Source organism: Sylvia atricapilla, chromosome 8 (genome assembly GCF_009819655.1).
Source record: "Sylvia atricapilla isolate bSylAtr1 chromosome 8, bSylAtr1.pri, whole genome shotgun sequence".
Taxonomy (NCBI): Eukaryota; Metazoa; Chordata; class Aves; order Passeriformes; family Sylviidae; genus Sylvia; species Sylvia atricapilla.
Genome location: NC_089147.1, coordinates 4545128 through 4564902, shown reverse-complemented (window position 1 = coordinate 4564902; position 19775 = coordinate 4545128). Strand labels below are relative to the sequence as shown.

General features: G+C 43.5%; 1 protein-coding gene across 1 annotated transcript in view; it reads left to right on the top strand.

Annotated features, from left to right (window-relative positions):
• The window catches only part of HTRA1 (HtrA serine peptidase 1), a 32230-nt gene extending 12927 nt beyond the window's left edge, over positions 1–19303 (top strand). Inside the window, exons 2-9 of the mRNA XM_066323458.1 lie at positions 2341–2440; positions 2810–3014; positions 12223–12417; positions 13109–13141; positions 14305–14419; positions 14625–14682; positions 16107–16202; positions 18570–19303. Of these exons, the coding sequence (XP_066179555.1) occupies positions 2341–2440; positions 2810–3014; positions 12223–12417; positions 13109–13141; positions 14305–14419; positions 14625–14682; positions 16107–16202; positions 18570–18738 (971 nt within the window). The 3' untranslated portion in view covers positions 18739–19303. The remainder of the gene's footprint in view (positions 1–2340; positions 2441–2809; positions 3015–12222; positions 12418–13108; positions 13142–14304; positions 14420–14624; positions 14683–16106; positions 16203–18569) is intronic.
• The last annotated feature ends 472 nt before the right edge of the window (positions 19304–19775 follow it).

Genomic DNA, 19775 nt, shown 5'->3' with positions numbered 1-19775 from the left:
ACTTGTCTGACACTGAACATTTCTAGTAGGGAATATAAATCATTTGGTAAATTGATATTTCTCAATCAGCAAGCCCTTATGCCTCTGTGGGGGAAAGCCTAAGGGCAACAGCTCGTGTGTAAATCAGAAAGCACTGAATATTCTTGAGGAAAACAGTGAGGTGAGGATAAAAGTTTCCTGATCGATGTTGCTGCTCCATAGAGCAGATAAACACTTCTGAAACAACGCAGCGGATTTTGTGGTCACTGCTGTGGCTGCTGCTTGTGACAGGCAGCATTTAAAAGCCCTTGGGATGTTTCACGGGGTATAAATAAGAAAAAAACCCTGTTCTTGAGTGACAGATGGTGTTTGGGTGGAGCATGCACCCCTCTGATGAGGGCAGTGTGTGCTGGTTGGCATTGGGAAGTCACCTGGAACACGTTTGCCCCTGGAGCAAAGCAGTGTCTAGTTAGTGTTAACAGCATTTTGTTCTCAAAACATCATTGCCTCCAGTGTGCACTTAAAATTTTGCATGGTTTTCCTCTCTGGTTTTTCCAATAGCAAAGGGCATTCAGGGTTTGGGTATTGGGATGGTTTTATGGGATAGTCCTCGGTCTCCTGTGATTCTGCAAATAAATCGTCCTCTTACACCATCAAAGGCACTTAGGGCACCCACAAGCTGCTTATTGCTTTAATCTCTGCTTGGATTTAGAAGCCAAATGGCAAAGATGGATGGGAGCAGCACACCACATTAATACTCCTCTGCAAGTCTGTTACAGGCTTGGCTTGTGCCTCTATAACATGAGATGGATGCACCAGATAAAACCGAAATGAAAACAAAGGGTGTTTCTCATCTCTGAAGGAATACCAAATAACTCTTTGGGGTGTTCCCAATTTGCATAGCTGTTTCCAGTTTTAAAAAGGAGTGTTTTGCCCCTGAACTGCTTGAGAAAGAGAAGCTGTGTTAGAATTGTGAGTTTTCCCCAGAGATTTTTAGATGTCTCTTGGTGCAGACAGGTTTTCTGTTGCCCACAATAGGAGTTGGTGATCCAGTGGCTTTTGAAAATCCCACTGGCCCCCGTTGAATACTCAGTGACCATGAGCTTTTGTTACAGCACTGCCCAGGAATGCAGAGCTTTGTGGTCCCATTGTGTTGTCATATCTATTTTATAGTCCTGGTGATGCCTTGGGGAGAGTGACCTGAAACTAAGACTGGACAGAGCCAGAGAATAAAATAGGGATTTATTGAAAGGCCTCCAGGATACACCTTGGGCAGGACAAGAGCCTGACCAGGGCTACACCCAGGATGGACTAAGAATGGTTACAAAATGGACCACCCATGACAAAGTCTTATATTTTTATAAGTTTTGGTCCATTTGCATGTTGGGGTTTAATTGTCCAGTTACAGCTTCAGGTTGTGAGGTCCCATCCTTCTTGTTTTCTTTGGGCTGAAAGTTGTCCTTGGTCTTCAGCAGGAAAAGGATTTGTTTTGTCTCCCTACACTGTGAAGAGAGCTGACTGGCACTTTATATAAGGCTCAGATCTACATCTAAGCAGCACAGAATCTGAAATATATGGAAGCTAAAACTTAAAGCATCACTGAGGTTGGCTCAGTGACTCCAGGCAGGGTGGGCTCCATCCCTCCATGGAGCTGATGGACCTCAGGGGGCACTGGTGGGAGGGATGCCTGGAGTGTGGAGAGAGTGGAAGGTGCATCCATGTGTAGGTGCCAGGCAGGGGCTGCTGGGTCAGGCTGTGCTGGGACACTGGTGGGAAAGGAAGCCCAACCTTGTACCCAAGTTAAAGTTTCTCAGCAGCTGCTGAGGGCTCGCACTGGGGTCAGGACCTCGGTGTCCTCAGCGTTTCACAAATGCAGCAGCCTGGGACTTCAAAAACCTCCAAGAAGGCGCATTTTGGCAGAGGAACAGAGCTCGTTTGTTTAATCTGAGAAGACCATGCAGCCTAAGTAGACCATCCAGAAAAGGAGAACGGCAGTGGAGGCATCTGAGTACAAAATCCCTTTCACAAAGGGAGAGTGGGCGGTGCAGACAGGGAATAAACCCTGAGCTCCTGCAGTGCCTCATCCCTGGACACCACAGTGGGACGAACCCACGCTGCCCCACGGCCCAGTGGGGTGCACTCCAGACCAGGAGGTTTCGTGGATCATTTTCCCTAAGGATAAAGCACTCCACCTCTGTGCAGAGAAGCAAGGAGGAAATCTAGGGCCAAGGGTCATGTTGCAGATGACTTTTAAGGAAGGGAAAGATACTCACTCAGAGCTTTTTTTAATTCAGGTGTTTTGCAATGACCCTCCTGCAGTCACTTGAAGAACTCATGACATGTCCCCCGTTTCTATTTCAGGCCAAGAACATCCGAACAGCCTGAGGCACAAATACAACTTTATTGCAGATGTGGTGGAGAAGATCGCTCCTGCTGTGGTTCACATCGAATTATTTCGCAAGTAAACAAGATGCCCAGTCTTGATTTTTTTTTTTTTTTTTTTTTTTTTTTTTTAAATTCTTGAAAACAGCTGCCAGCCTGACAGAAATGTTGATTGATGATATGAAATAGCAAAGATGTTTTGAGATAATAAATATTTGTCATGCTTAAGAATTGAGGGTAATTTAAGAGTCATGGAAAAAAAATTAGCTTAACTAACGGGTCTGCTTTATCTTTTATATCTCTGTTATTTATTAGTTCTGAACAAGAGTAACAGCAGATATCTTAAACCATTAAAACTCACCAAACTCCTTGTTATTTGGAATGATTTGCAACATTTCAGCTTTTGTTTTTGCAGCACCAAACATTTTGTTTCTCTCTTATCTTTTAGACTTCCTTTTTCCAAGAGGGAGGTTCCTGTTGCCAGTGGCTCAGGGTTCATTGTCTCTGAAGATGGGCTGATAGTGACCAATGCCCACGTGGTCACCAACAAGAACAGGGTGAAGGTGGAGCTGAAGAACGGGGAGACTTATGAAGCCAAAATTAAAGATGTTGATGAAAAATCAGACATTGCACTAATTAAAATAGATTCTCAGGTGAGTCGTTAAAGCAAGACACGTTTTATTCCTCTGATTTAACATCCTCCTTTCCAAAAACTGTCGCTGATTTTCAGGTTTGAAGGAAAAAAACAAGTTGTTTACTGGGCTGAGTTGTTGAGAATATATGAACTAGGCAGATACACTTTTTTAAGAGCAGAGTTTGTGGGTGACAGTGGTTAATTTTGTCACCTCTCAGTGTAGTGAAAGTATTACATAGCACTTTTTCGTGCATCTTCAAAATAAAACCAGCACCCCTGTTTGCTGGCTGGTTTGCACACACTTTATCTGATATAACTCTGTCTCAGAGAAGAAATGGAGGTGTTCTGCTTGTGCTACTCTCTCTTGAGTGCCTATAGTGATGTCACAAATGGCTTTTAGAGGATACATTTGCCCTTCGCTGATGTAGATACTGAAATGGAAAATATCTTTGGGAACATCTAGAACATGGAAATTAAAGCCAGCTTGAAAAGATGCTCTTACACTGCAAGTGGTTTCCTGAGCAGCTTCCCATCTATGATCTTCCTCCATATCAAATGTTCCTCTGTCAGCGTTACTGTGCCTCCTGCCACAGCAGAAAAGTTGTCAGGGGGTTCTGCACACGTAGCAGGAGGAATGTTGTGTGGGAATGCTGCGTAATGGAGATGCAGTGAGCTGAACGTGGCTCTTTGGGGTGCTGCTCATGTTGGCTCCTGTCATTTGGTCTGTCAGTTAATGACCTCCACCTTTAACGGGCAAGAATGCTTCATCTGAAACACATGGCTCAAAAATGTGTGGATCTGGCAGTGCTGTTGCAGTTCAGAGCTATTCCCCAGCGAGGTCAGAAGTGTTTGTGCCAGAGTTCACGACTGAGTCAGACGCCTAACGCAGAACTCTTGGATGACCCGAGATATGATGCTGCTCCCTTGCCACCTTTATCACTCAAAATCTTTTTGTTTTTTGAAAACTTCTGAACAGCAAGCAGGCAGAAAAACCAAACAATACCAACAGTGTTTCTGTCGTTTTGGGGTTTTTTTCTCTGTTTCATGGCGTCACTTTTTTGCTCGTTTTTATCTTAAAATAAGCAAAAGCAATAAGAAGCAAAGGGAAAGATCCCCAGCATCAGGATGAGCAGGATGGGGCAGGGAGAGAAGAGCAACTGGAAAAGTGCTTTAAAATTGGAAGCGAAGCACAACGTGGTGGGAGAAGGAGAGGACTGGGAGCAGCAGGAAGATGAACTTCAGAGAAGGGAGGTGGCAGTCAAAGAGGAGACACTGAACTGATGTGATGGATCAGCTTGAGGAGTTAGGAGAAGAGCAGGCATGGGCTTGAATAAGTATTTGCTACCCTGAGGAAATGGCTCCTAATTGCCCTGGGAAGCTGCTTGTGGGAAGGGAGAACCTGGAAGCAGCTTGAAAAACAAGACGCAGATGAGCTTGTGGTGGAAACCACTGCTCAGCAGGGCTGGGATTGGTCTGACCTGCCCTTGGAAGCATCTTATCAGCTGTACAACCCAGTACCTTGGGTGGTGTTCTCCTCCCAGCCCCTCCCATTGCAGCTCAGGGCAATTTTGAGAAGAGTGGGGGAAAATTTAAAGGGATGGGAGACCCAGATTTCCAGCCAGCTCTGGTAACATGGCACTGGGAAATGCCAGTCCAAGGTGAGGCCTGAAGCACCTCTGTTCACAGGAGAGGTGCTGCTTTGCATTTGAGAATTAAAACCAACATTTTATGTGTTTGCAAAAAAAGTTAAAATGGAAACGTGGTCAGCTGAGAAATTGTATCTCAGACCAAACTTTTGTGGGACATTTTCACACACCCTTTCAAGTTCAGTGTTTGAGCTTTCCTTTTTGTACTGGAATGTCTTGCAGTCATTCTTAGTGCCTAAGACTTTTTAAAATCACAGGGGTAATAATTTATTGAATTTTAAATGTATTTGCTGGCTAAAGAAGTCAACAGGATGGTAAAAATGACCCCTTAAAAATCTGGATACGGCATGAAAACCATCCTTTAAAATTTTTCTGAAGCAAGAGACTAAGTTCTTAAATTGAAATAAGTAATTTGGAGGTGATATCAAAGATGCAGAAGGATCTTTTCTTCTTCTTTTTTTTTTTTTTTTGTGTGTGTGTGGCATGTTAAAGCAGGACCTGCAGGATGAAAAATGTGTTTTGGTTAGGAACAGGCTGGATTTGAAGTGTGGGATCAGGCTGGCAGCTGGTACTCCTAAAGCTGTTCAGATTTTGCAGCAGCCTGAGTGCTGTTTTTCTCTAAGGTGTGAACATCTGGTCAGAGACATTACTAGAACTAATTTGACTTTGCTGAGTGCAATAGGAAATGAAAGAGGGTGGTAGAATCTGGGCACCACCAGTAAGGATGAACAGTTTCCCTGATTAAATTCCTCTCTGTGGAAAAACATCTTGCAGTCAATGAGGAACAGAAACCTTGGAAGAGTTGTTCCAGTCCTAAAATGTGCTTGTTTTTACAGACTATAAAAGAGACCAACAGTGTTTCTCATGTCTGTGGTGACACAGAGCAGTTTGCTGGAGTGTTGAAAGCAGGAAGTAAGATTGGAATCAACGTGGTAGCCACGAATCCAATCTAAATATCCTTCCAAATGCAAGGAGGAGACCACATCACTAGAAAGGAGCAGTGCAGTTGCAGACAATTTGGATATGAACATGCAAAATTTATAAGACTTCCCTAGAAAAAATTGGTTTTTGGCAGCATAGGCAGGGACTGGTGAAATAAATAATGTGTCCTTCGTGGCACGTGTGATACTGCAGCGAGTGTGAAACCCATCAAAACTCTTGCACAACACTCCAAAGGGAGCAGATGCTTTTCTGCTGGCAGAGCTGGATTGTGGGATTCATCTCAAGGCAAATAACTACCTTGTTAAATCAGAATGCTGCTGAATACAGCTGCTGAAAAATAAACACCAGCAGGAGGGGAGGAAATTTCAGGGTGATTCAATGGACGACATCAGGGTTAACAGGAGGCAGAATCACAAAAGAACCCAGCACAAATGGAAACTGGATGCCCAAAGCAGTGGAAGGTGGAGGTGGCTTCTGCCTGGAGACCCTTTCCAGCCCTGGAAATCGAGCTCTGTCCACAAAAGTGATGTCTGTATTTTGGCACTGAAGGGAGAAGCAGAGGAGTGAATGGCTTTTTTTTTAGGTGCTTCTTCTTTCTATGTGCTTAAAAACCAGCCATGAGACACTGACCCTGAAATCACACATGGAACACATGCCAGGTCCTGGAGATTTTTGTTCTTCAGTGTGGCCAGTTCCTGGTTCTTCATCCCAGACAGGATTTGACATCGGTGTGGTGCAGCAGTTGTGGGCTTGTGACCCACATCTAATTTGTGGTGACATTTCAGCCCTTCAGCTGAAACCTTCAGCTTAAGGTTTCTCCTGCATTTTATTAATAAACACTTAGTTTGACACTTTTAAATCAACAAGACCTTCTGCCCTCATTCCCCTGGTGGTTTCCTGAGGCAATGAATGTCTGTATCTTTGTGGTCAGAGGGGATTTGCTTTTTTGCCCTCGTGTGTCCAAACTGGAGGAGGCAGGAAAGCAAACTTCCCTGTTTATCCATCAATGTTTTAATAGCCCACATTTTGAAATAACAAACTCTGTGGACACCAGATGTAAGTGGCTTTTCTAAAATGCTATTTCACTTTGAAATCTGTGGCTGGGTAATACTTTGCTTCCTCTTGAGAGCCTGAGGAAGCCCACATATTGCTTCCAGAAGCCTTCAGGACCCATAGAAATGAAACAGCTTGCAAAAAGCTTGGATCTTAACTCCTTTTTATTCATCAATTTAGGCAGGAGTGGTTTCCTGCCATCTTCAGATTCTAGTAGCCCTCACTGTGGGGACAATGTGCTGGTCCAGCTTCCCATGCAGCAAAATACTCACATTTCCAGGGTGAGTCTGCCGGCACCAGCACTTTTTTTAATTACTATTTTTATTTTATTTTATTGTAATTTCATTTGTATTTTATTTTTAAGGGAGAATATTAATCTCTTGCCAGGCAATTGAAAACCTGATGACATATCAAAACAACACTTCATCCTTTTCTTCTTCTTCTTTTTTTTTTTTTTTTTTTTTTTCTGCAAGCTTCCCATGCTCCATATTTAGATAAGGAGACTCAGTTTTGCTTTTCTAACTATAGATGAAATACTTTTGGAGGCTTGTAATTCGTTCAGCCTGGGCTTTTTGTTTTCTTTGGTTCTCTGTCAAGCAGTTTCTAGGTTGTAGATGATATTCTATATTTTTTTGTGCTCATGACTGGTTGTTTTTATTTTGCCATAACGTATTCTGAAAGTTGAATAGTTTCATTAGTCAGAACAGAAATGCAATTCCCAGGACAGTTACATGTTTTGCCAGAGTTACACTCACAGCTGAATTCGTGTTCCATACCAGCATTTCTGCCTTTTCCACGTAAAAATAAAAAGCATGGAGGAGATCTGTCGCTGGTTAACACAAATTGAACTCAGAACTTTTGTCTCCTCTTCATCCGTTTATTGAACTGCAAAGTGCTTCCTGCTAATTCCTGACTTTCCATCCACAAACGAAGGGGATTACAGAACAGAGGAGGGATTTACTTGTTTTCTGTGCCAGCACAGAGACACATTCACTTATTTCATGGATGGAAAGGTTCAAACCAAAACACCTCCTGCATGTGGCCGTCTGTCTCTTGGTTTCCATTTCTCTGTGGCAGTGGCCGTGCCTGGTGGTGGTTTTGTGCTTCCTCCTCTCTTAATTTTGGAGCTGTTTGGTCCAGATTTCACTTATTTTGCCTGACTCAAGTTATGCTGTTAAAGGGCACCAGGTGAACCTCTGTGCTGGGCCCTGCTGGGGCTGCACCTTGAGCCTTGGGGTCTGTTTTGGCCAGTTTACTGCAAGAAGGACCTTGAGGGGCTGGAGTGTGTCCAGGGCAGGGAACAGAGCTGGGGAAGGGGCTGGAGCCCCAGGAGGAGCTGATGGAGCTGGGAAAGGGGCTGGAGAATTCCTGATGGAGCTGGAAAGGGGCTGAGCCTGGAGCAAAGGAGCTCAGGGGGAACCTGGTGGCTCTGCACAAGTCCCTGCCAGGAGGGGACAGCCAGGGGGTTGGGCTGTGCTCCCAGGGAACAGGGACAGGAGGAGAGGGAACTGCCTCAGGCTGGGCCAGGGGAGCCTCAGGGTGGATACTGGGACAAATTTCTTCATAGAAGGACAGTGTTGGAATCTCTATTCCTAGAGGGATATAAAAGCCTTGTGGATGCAGCACTTTGGGACATGGGTTAGTGGTGGCCTTGGCAGTGCTGGTTTAGTGGCTGGACTCGGTAATTTCAGAGATCTTTTCCAGCTTAAATAATTCCATGTTTCTCTGAGTCCATCTGGCTCCTGGCTGCTGCTGCTGATCTCTACCTTTCCTCTCCTCTCATGCCACAATAGCCGTGTCCTATTGTTAGGTGGAGACATTTCTTGTGGTGGTGTGCAGCTCCCCGTGTCGTGGGAGTTATGTTTATCCAGGGTTTGAGTCAAATCCATATATAAAAATGTCTGAAGCCCTTTGGGATGCCAAAAGCTTAAAATATTAACCCTAATTAATGGCTCCTTCTCTGGCTGGGTGTAAACAGTGAGTCATGTGCCACTTCAGGGTTTGCATGTTTAGTCCTATTTCTGTGTGCTTGCAGAATGCCTGCCTGCAGATTTGTTTTATTGAGTAAACAGGGATCCAGCAGAGCCCCAAGGCTTCATCAAAGGAAAAGACAGGGGTAGAAAAGATATTCTATGATGCCCAAGGCCCTGCAGTGAGTCACTGGGAGAGCTGGCTTTGGGTGCTGGGTGTTCCTCCTGGTTGTGCTGCAAGGCATGGTCCTTGGCCTGGCACTTTTAATTAACTGCTGTGGCAAATCTGCAGTTAAAGCAGGAGGATCACGACTTGGAGTGGTGCTTATGTCATCCTGAGGGCCATCAGACATTATGTAAAGATTGAAGAATGCACATTTATTAAATATAGTTATTAAGGTCCCTAAACTCACACTCAGTTTCCCAGGATTCCTCAACATCCTCGGGATGAGTTTGCCAGTGGAATGTGTGAGGGCACAGAGAGGGTGTTCTGACATGATCCTGGTTACAGCACTGCCAAAAGTGTCTGCCTGGCATTGCCAGGGCTCCTCTTGGGGACTGCAGGAGAATGTTTTTCCCACTCCATCACGGGATTTTGATAGCTTTTATACTGGCTTCATTGCAGAACCACGTGTACAATGTGAATAAATACTTGAGGTTGGTTTTTTTTTTTTTTTTTTTTTTTTTTTTTTTTTTTTTTTTTTTTTTTTTTTTTTTTTTTTTTAATAAAGAAAAATTAAATACTGAGTATGGCAATGTTTTAAGCTTTTTTGAGAGAATCTTTCCAAACTTGAAGCTGTGACAACACATACATTCATCACAACCAATTCTGCATGGCATTGCTTTGTAGGGGCACCAACATATTTACATGCAGTGGTGTCAGTGTGCCAGTCCTGCCCCACATCGTGAAATCACAAGGACTAGAGGACACGTTTTCCAAACCTGGGTTTCATAATATGTGCAGGACAAGGAGGTTTTTTGCAATGGATTTTTGTTTCTAGCAAGGGAAAGGTTAGCCAGACTTTCCAGAAGGCATGTTGAATCACAGGGGTGACCTGCTGCCAATCCATACAGCATCAGAGTTTGAACTGGAGCCTGGCTTGTGTAGGCACAGCCCTGAAAACTCAGCACAATCAGAATTGTATTAGTCACAGATCGTTCCTGTACTTTCTCTCTGCTGCCAGATGCAATTTTGGCTTTGTGACTGTTGTTACAACTCAGGAATTTTGTATAAATCTTTTAACTTTGTTCACAACCAGTGTTTTTATTTATTTTCCCTTTTCTCTGTTAATGAAACATAGAAAGCATTCTGTTTTCTTTTGCTTGTCTGTGTTGCATTTCCTGATAAACGTCCTCTTTCTCTGCAAAGTATCCATGTGCAATGCACTGGGATACAAACAAAAACCACTTTTTGTCTTTTGTGTGGGCTTTTTTAAAGAAGGAGAAGCGGAAAGCAGTGCCAAAAAAAGATGCTGGTTTTGGCCAATGACTTCTTGCAAACACGTGCTACGTAAGCTCAATAGCATCTGGTCAGGGGAGGAAGGGGCAGGGTGCTCCCTGGATCCAAACATGACCCATATGGGGCTGTTTGTGTTCCACACAGCACAGCTGATCCTGACTGGATCAGCCTGATTCCCCTGTCCTGGACACGTCCCTGGCTGTCAGGGCTGTGCCCTGGGATGCTGCTGCTGTTCCTCTGCAGTGCTGCATAAGTGATTGGGAGACTGGGCAGAGCTGCTGGATCCTTCCCAGAGCTAAACCACTGGCTTTATCTGTGGCTGTGACTCTGATAAGAGCTGTATTTTATCATTATTATTAATTAGTAGGGCACTGCTGGTTGTGATAACCTTCCTCAGAAATGCTTTCTCCTTTCTGTGCTGCCTGTTCTGTTGCTCTTCCAGCTCACTCTGTTGAACAAGCAGTTGGTTTAATTATTTTCTTGCTGTCCGGAGGCTGAAAGATAAGTTTCCATAAAGCATCTTACCCTATCTGGGAGCTGGCAGTGAGTTTTATTGAAACAATCTGCTCATCTGAGTAAAACTTCCCTGGTGGGATTGTAACAAAGCTGGATAAAAAGGATACACAAGACCAGCCTTGTTTAACATTAAAACCATAAGTTCTATATTTGCAGCAGCATATACTGATAACTGATGCCACTATTTTTTGCTTTCTACTTAGCAGGCATTGTCTATCTCTTGGTTTATTTGAAATAAACTGTAGGTGAAAAATACAAAGCAATGGGAATTTGGGTTAGTTTGTAATACTGAATTTTTGTCCCTATAGATGACTTACTGAGTTAAGTCTCAATACTGCTGGTAACAAAACCACCTAAGAAGAGCCAGCAACAGGCTCCCAAATTAAACATGCAATACTTTCCTTTTTTGCCAAAACTTAAAATTTTGAAGTAGGTCAAGCTTGGAGGAAAGCTAGGTTCAAGTTAGCTTTGCCAAGCAAAAGATGTCTCCAGAATTCTGTTTTGATTTTTGGGTTCAGTAACTTAATCCTCCAAATCCTTAAGTCTAAACCTGTATTAATACGTGTCCAGTTTCATTGATGCTAATAGAAATAGTGACATGATTAAATACATGGATGGTTAAATTACTTGGGGAGGGTCAGGATTATTTAGACAAGAAATAAAACAAAAATATTTAAAAACATGTCACATCAGTCTAAGTGTAGAGATTGACTTTTAACAGTGTGAAAAAAAGGGAGAAATGACAATGTGTATTGTACAGGCAGGGGTTGAATAAAAAAAAAGTATTTATTTGAAGTGTGATCTGTTTCAGAACATCCTTGATTCATTGGCAAGAATGTGTGGATCCAACCTTCCCTCCCTTTTTTTATTTTTAATTACTGTACAACGCAGTGTTTGCTGGATTTTAAGAATGTTTTAGTGGGAACATCTTCAACTATGTGAAGATGTCAACTATTTTATAACGTTTAGAGATAAGATCTTGAAAGGAAAGCATAATGGTATCTTCTACTGTCATAACAAAAAAATCACATCAGGCCTTTAAATCCTAGCATCTTCAGAGGAAGACATCACTGTATGTAGGAGGCAATATAATTATTTAGAAGAGATACTTCATTAAAAGAAAGTAAGATGAAGCATTAGCTGGTGTCTTGTGAGAATATAAAATGCTTTTAACTGTACACAAGCATGTTAAAAACTCTTGGGCTATTGCTTTCATGGTTCTTTAGTGTTCACTCTCAAACAATATCATATCTTTACTGCAGCAGCTGTTGGCTAACTATTTCAAGACGTGTTGGAAGTGGCTCGTTTCTACTATCATCAGATGTTTGCTTTGTACAGCAGAGCATAAATATTCCTTTGGTCTTTCCATTGTTCTTGATTTAATGGGTACCTGTTGTGGAAAAAGTCCTCCAGTGTAAAGAGCCCACACTGCAGTGTGGATACTCACTGGGATGTTTCTGTACCAACCCACACAAAACACTCAAAGAAAACAGAACAAGCCAAATCCCTGAGGGACAAAAGCCTCTCTCTTTTCCTCTATCCTGTGAATGCATTCATCCTTCCGTAACATTTGTTCTGCCAGCGGACCAGTGCCTTAACAGTTGTATTTTCTTCTCTTTTTTGTTGTATTTTTATATGCAGGGTAAATTGCCAGTCCTTCTGCTTGGTCAGTCTGCAGACCTGAGGCCAGGGGAGTTTGTGGTGGCCATTGGGAGTCCCTTTTCCCTGCAGAACACGGTGACCACGGGCATTGTCAGCACCACGCAGCGCGGGGGCAAGGAGCTGGGGCTCCGCAACTCCGACATGGACTACATCCAGACAGATGCCATCATCAACGTACGTCCCCTCTGAGCTCCTGCCTCCAGCCCTTTCCTTTCTCCAGCAGCTGCTCTGAAATTCCCTCCTGTGATGCCCCTTTTAGGAGCAGGGAGCATTTCTCTCCCTGTAAATCTGCACTGCAGCAGCGGTTGGGTGTTACTTAGAAACCACCCCCCCAAAGAACCACACCAGGCACAATATCTGCCCTCACTTCAAAATCCTTGCAGATTGCAAGGGAGGAGGCAATATGCTCTGGCAAATAAATATCTTTTCGAAATCCATCTTGTTTTCTGAGAAAGAAGCCAAAGCTTAGTTTAAGGATTCGAGTTGGTTTCTGCATTAAGGCAAAACAATAGTTTCTCTGCTTCACATCTTGGCCTTGTAAGAAATCTTCACTAACAGCTCCCAGAGCTGTCCTATAAACCTCTCAGTTTCTAGCGTGGCACTAAGAAAACAAAAGGAAAAACTTGGCTTTCTTAACTTACTCTGGCAGGGGAAGAAAAACAAAGTATTTGCAAAGCTCAGCTAAAATGGGTGATGTTAAAATGTAGTTTATGAGTTTGTCTGTTTAGGACTGTTCTGTTGCATGTGCTTAATAGACAATGGAAACAGTACTACAGAAATATTTCAAAAATTTCTTTAATATTTTGCTTGCAACAAATTAAGAGGTAAATATTAAAACATGTTCTTAACTTGTGTTTATTTTCAGTATGGGAACTCTGGAGGACCCCTAGTAAATCTGGTAAGAGTTTCCCTAAGTTTGCTTGGTGTTGAGATTATTGCTTTTTAATTTAAAAAAAAAAAAAAAAAAAGAAAACAAAATACCCCACCCAAACCAACAAAAAAGCAAACTTCCCCCACCAGATGTGATTTGGAGCTCCCAATATCTGGCTGACTACACAAAATTCACATGGTTCTTACGAATCAGTTGTCTGTGTTTATGTTGGCTAAAGGCTACATTTGGATTTCAATATTTAGGATGTTTATGGTTCGCATAGTTTCAGACAAGTGTAATGTTTTGGGTTTTTTTGCTCAAGCCTTGCAAAAAAGGAAAAACACATTTTGCAGTGAGGTGTTTGCCCTTGCTGTTTACCCTGCAGCTGGCAATTCTTTTCTTTTGCATACTGAAACTCAGCTAAATATTTCTAAAAATGTATCTACCCTTTAATTTTGAATCACACACACAAAAAATCCACATATTTTCATGATATTAGGGTTTATTTTATAATATTGTAGAATGGACTGAAGGAGGTTGCAAAGCTGTGTGAGAGCTCTCAGGTCTCCTGGGGGTAAATGGAGTGAAGTTCTCAGAAGGCACAGCACAGATTGAATCTCAGAACTACTCAGAGTTTCTGCCTCGGAGGAGATTTGGCAACTTTTTCCTCCACCCAATTCACAGCACACATTCAGTCATACTTAATCTTCACTTAAAAATACCTGTAGTTGGACAGTTTTTGTCTGGGGTGAACCAGAAAAAGAAACTGCTGAGGCTTCAAAAGAGATGGCATCAGAGATGTTTCATCCGAAGTTTTGGAGTTTTATTGCCAGGAAAACTTTTGATTTATGTTACTATGTAATAGTGGCTCAGGAGCAGTCAGTGTCATGCTTTATGTGGTGGTGGCTGAAATAATCACAGACTAGATGCAGAATGTGTTGCTCATCTGCTGCAAGCATGAGAATTGCCCAGCTTTGATCTCTTCTGCAACAAAATGAAGAATCACATTGATTTTCCAAAATCCCTAAGTAGTGTTTTATCAGTAGACTCAAAAAATTACACTTTAAACTTTTAGAAAATTGAAGAGCAGGCTACAAAGTGTGAATTTGTCTTTGTGACTGCTTGGAAGAAATGATCCATTTCTCTTTGAGGTTAATATTTGCTAATAATGGCTTTTTTTATTTCTGCAGGATGGTGAAGTCATTGGAATTAACACATTAAAAGTTACAGCAGGCATCTCGTTTGCTATCCCATCTGATAAAATAAAGAAGTTCCTAACTGAATCCCATGACAGACAAGCTAAAGGTACTGCACTTCACTGCTTTGAAAGAGGAAAACATGAAAATAACCTGCCCTAGTGGCAGAGGGTTGGAAATAGGTGACTTTTAAGGTCCCTTCCAACCCAAACCATCCTGTGATTCTGTGAAAACAGTGATAAACTGAAAAGCCAATATCCTTCGAGGTTGTGTTGGTCAGGGCAACTGATCAAGACTCGTTTTCCTTTTTGCAGGCAAAGCTGTAACCAAAAAGAAATACATTGGCATCCGAATGATGTCCCTAACTCCCAGGTAAGTAACCGAGGTGGCTCCTCACCTTTCCAAGCGTGGTCTCTGCATGCTCTTGGATCCAGCTGATGATGTGCAGCAGCACCCAGGAGGTTTGGGCCAGCACCACGTGTCTGTCTCTGTGCGTGCTGGTGACAACTCGCAGCCAGCCCTTGCCACCTTCTCCTCTGCGTCTGCCACGTGGTGGAACTCTCCTCTAGGCTCTCGTGTGAGCTAGTTCTTAAACAACTCCTGGCTTTTTCTTCTCCTTAATGCTTCAGAAGAGAATAGCTAGTGACTGTGACTTTGTCCTGGGGTTATATCCGTGTTGTTGTATGTTTTCACGGCTTACATCAGCTACATGCGTACTTGCATTTCTATAAAATTATTTTCATTAAACAATTCACTCAATGTCAAATGAAGCTTCTGTGTGGACTTGCTTATTCATGCTCAGACTATTAAGAGACTCAAGAGCAGGTAATGCCATGTCCTGTAAAAATAACCAGAACTTTTCCCTTGTGCAGGATCCACAGGTAGAACAGAGCATTGAGACACATGGGGATGGGTTTTTTAGGTGTTCAGGATTGCAGAAGGTGATTCAGTCTATCTAATGTGCTCTGGGGAGACTCCACCTGGAGTTCTGCATCCAGCTCTGGGGACCCCAGCACGGGAAGGTCATGGACCTGTTGGAGCCAGTCCAGAGGAGGCCCCAAAGATGGGGTCAGCTCAACCCAGAAGGGGTTGAGCACCTCTCCCATGAGGAAAGGATGAGAGAGTTGGGATTGTTCAGCCTGGAAAAGAGAAGCTTTGGGCTTGGCCTAACCCTGAGCTTCCAGTACCTGAAAGGAGCATGAAAGAAAGATGGGGAGGGATTATTTACAAAGGGCCTGGAGTGACAGGACAAGGGGGAATGGCTTCTAACTGACAGAGAGAGGGTGTAGTCGAGATATTAGGAAGAAATTGTTCCCTGGGATGGTGGGGAGGCCCTGGCATAAGGTGCCCAGAGCAGCTGTGGCTGCCCCTGGATCCCTGGCAGTGCCCAAGGCCAGGTTGGACACTGGGGCTTGGAGCAGCCTGGGGTAGCAGAAGGTGTCCCTGCCCACGGCAGAGGGTGGCACTGGATGGGATTTAAAGTCCCTTCCAACCCAAACCATCCTGTGATTGTACGATCTGCTAGTTCTAAAGCTTTGAAATGTTTTAAATCTGATTGTCTGTATCTATTGAAATTACTGCCTTAACCAGAAATAGACATTTAAATGCTGTATGCATGCAAAAAGTGTAATAATTCCTGAACTATACATCTAAGGGTTAAAATTAATGCTGAGATGACACACCGGTGTGTGTAAAACACCTCAGCTCGTGGTTATAAATTGACTTCAGTAAAATGCGTGGGGGGTTTTTTTCCTGTCTTGACAAAATATTTTTTTTGCTATTTCTTCATTTTTCAGCAAAGCTAGAGAGCTGAAGGATCGCCATAAAGACTTCCCTGATGTTGTCTCTGGGGCCTATGTCATTGAAGTTATTCCAGAAACACCAGCTGAAGCGTAGGTTGAAGTATTTTTTTTCTCAAAACCACTGCCACTGACTTCAGGGGGTAAAGATGGAGACTGTTCCCTACTTAACTGGCTTTGTCTTCATTATGCTAAATTAACAAGATTACCACCATCTGATTGCTATTAGGTTGTTGGCTGGAAATGGGTTTGTGGTTTTATTCTGGTCCCTGATGGGCAATATTGTAACTGTATCAGGATATTGCAGGGAAGCCCTGTCAGCCTTCTCGGCCCACAGGGCAGCGAGTCAGGGGGTGTGAAAACTCCTTTTTCATTTTTCTCAGCAATTGCTTCCAAGGCATCTGTTGCAGCAATGCCAGTGCTGAATAAAGACTTTTGTTCCTGCACACTCCCCACAGCCCTGCTGGTCGCTCTGCAGGAGAGTGAGTGAGAAACTTTGGGTCCACCTTGGAAGAAATGTCCACCCCAGCACTGGCCAAACCCACCAGCTCCCCTGGCACACCCTGGGGCTGAAATCCTCTCTTGGCAGCAGACACTCTTCCATGGGAGAGCTTTGTCAGCATTCACATTACTGGAAGAGCTTTTGGGCTTGGACAACTGATATTTTTTTTTCTTCCTGTTACTCAGTATTTGCTCAGAAACTGCCCTGCTGGTTGGTACCAGGTCTGGCTGAAACCTGGCAGCTGGGCTGTGGCCACTGGCTCTGGTCTGACTGGCTTTTGCTGGAGACAATTCCTCCCAGGGTTTGCTTGATAGGAAACTGCTCAGTAATCCAGGGCAGGAAATGGGAAAACCTTACTCATTTTCTGAAACTTCTGATCATTTAAGAGAGGAGTAAATCTTTATGGCAACAAAGAGGCTTATGTGGCACCAAAGGCACGTAGGCAGAAAGCTGCTTGGGGCAGGCAGGCATACATTACCTCTTAGGAAGACTGCAAGGATGGTTGGATGGTGTCTTTTTGGCTGTTTGGGTGTTAGATAAACAGTGATAGCTGTCCAGTGTGCTCTTACCTGTAGATGATTCTTGCAGGCAGTGCTGGTCAGGCAGAGCACTGGTGAGTGTCTGTAATGTGAAGAAATGTGTAGGAATGATTTGGCTGCTTCAGCGTGGGGCTGGAATTGCTGCCTTGGTGTTCAGGTTCAGTCTGAAGGTGCAGAAAAGTCATTTTAGGAATGTGGGTGATAGCAGAGAGTGGGAGAGGGGCTTTAGAGAGGGAGAAGAAATGTGAGGCAATGTAACCTTCTGATGTGAAGGCAGACTCAGATCTCAAGGTGCTCCATCCAAAGGCTGGCCTGGCAGTTAAAATGCAGCCCATGTTGTCTCTGTCCCCCCACTCCCAGTTCCCTTGCCCACGGATTTCCTTCTTCTGCTGATGCCTCCAGCATGTGCTGTGTAGATGTGTTGGTGGGGCACTGGAGCAGAGCTGGAGTGACCCGTCCTGGCTGTGAGTCACATGGAGAGGTTGCGTGAGAAACCATGGAATGACATCCTCCATGAGCATGTTTTGAGCCATGCCTCCTGTAGGGGACCAGATTTGTTGCAAACGTTGGCCAAGGGCATCCTGCTTGCAGGAGACGCTCGTGTCAGGCGCCTTCTGTGGGTGGAAGAGGCCGATGAGTGGTCTGTGGTTTTGTGAAAGATTATGCTTCTGAAGGGTTGAATCATGTCTGATCTGTCTTGGTTAATTTTTCCATAACTTGGAGCCAGATGGTTGTGCAAGACTGGGCAAGATGTTGTGGTCTGTGGCATCCCTCACCAGCCATTTCTGGGTGCTGGCAGCAGCTCCAGCCAGCCTGGGGAGAGACAAGGCCCTGCTTCTGCCCATCCTGCTTGGAGTCAGGAAGGTGCAGGTTTTGAGGTCAGAATGGGCAGCAGAGGAAGGATACACTTGATTTTTGGTGACCAAGCTAGACAGCTACGTGTGTTACTCTGCTCAGGTTTAAAACATTAAGGGTGGGTGAAGTGTAAGCTCTGTATGGAGAACAGGGACTGAAATTCCTCATTAGCACACAGTTCCTCTCAAGTGGCTTCTCTATGTATTCAGGAACAAAAGCTTGGGAAATCTCCCCTCTAAAATGAATCTGCCCTGCTGCGATTATTTTAGAAGAGAGATATCAACACCTAGGATCTTTATTGCAGAATTAACTGCTATTTGCAATAGAGAATTCCTCTGAAGACAGTGAAACGCGGGATTCATCAAACTTGTACATCCATCAGATCCTGAGGTTTCTGCACTTTATTGTAATCTTCACTGCTTCATAAATTCTGACTGCTTTTCTCATGCCTGCACAGCCGCCGTTGGGTGGGAAATAGAAATAATCCAGCGGTCTATTTATATTTTTTTTCCCCTAAAAATAAAACTGCAATTTTAATAACACGTTGCTGCTTTGTATTTTCAGTGGTGGCCTGAAGGACAACGATGTGATTATAAGCATCAATGGACAGTCGATAAGCTCAGCCAGTGATGTCAGTGACATCATTAAAAAGGACAGTACCTTGCACATGGTTGTGCGCAGGGGCAACGAAGATGTTATGTTAACAGTAGTTCCCGAGGAAATCGATCCCTAACCAGAAACATGAGCTGGATTTCATGTTTTCTTTTAACAGCAATGGACTGCTTATATTCTCTCTGTGCTGGTACAGGAAAACGTTAGACTTCTGACCAACATTCTGCTTCTTCAGTGGATTAGTATTGGCCAACAGAGTAACTTCTACTAGGTTTAAGGTGCAAAATCAGTGTAATTTCACATACTCCAGATGATAATTTTTTTTTCCTTCTGTATTATGTATGCAGTGTATTCTTTACTGGCTTTTTACATCCCCCCCTGCTTAACAAATCAACGTTTGCTCCCCTGTGTTGAGTAGATTTCCCCCTCATTTCCGCTCAGACTTACACAAAACAAAACCCACGCACACAATGTGTGTTGTGGCATTCAGGTATTTATAGGTTAGCTGTGTTTTAACTGGAAATGCCATTGTAAAGGAGTAGTTGGCTCTAAAGAAAACATAAATTGGAACAAAGTTTGGTTTATAAACACAAAAGGAATCCCAACCCAAATAACCTCCCGAGGATCCCGTGCAGGACTTTAATACTATGATATTTTCCTAGTGTTATTAAAAGAATTCAACAGTACTTCTTGTGAGTGACTCATTTTGCTTCCCCTTGTGGAGTGGTTTTCTTTGAGTGGCACATCTGTCTAAGAGGATGTCCTGGTGGTCTCCTTTTAATCATCATTTAATCACATGACTTATTTTTCAGTATGTGCCTTGTATTTGTGCATCCATTCTCCTCAGCAGGGCTGGGTTGAATTTGTCACATTGCCTATGTCTTCCAGATGTTAATGCATTTTCCTTACTGTTTTAATTACAACTTCACCAATGCTAGGAATCTGTTTGCCCGCTGTAGGAATTGCCACATGGTGGATCACAGATCCCATACCGTTCTGGTTTGGATATTAGGGTGTCTGTAACCATTTAGCTCTGGCCTTAAAACTCTTTAAAACAGGCCTGGTTTATCGAAATCTGGGGTGCTGGTGTGTGTGGACCTGGTTTTGACTCTAGGATGTTGGGCATGAATTTTTATACTTTAGGATTCCTCTAACAGG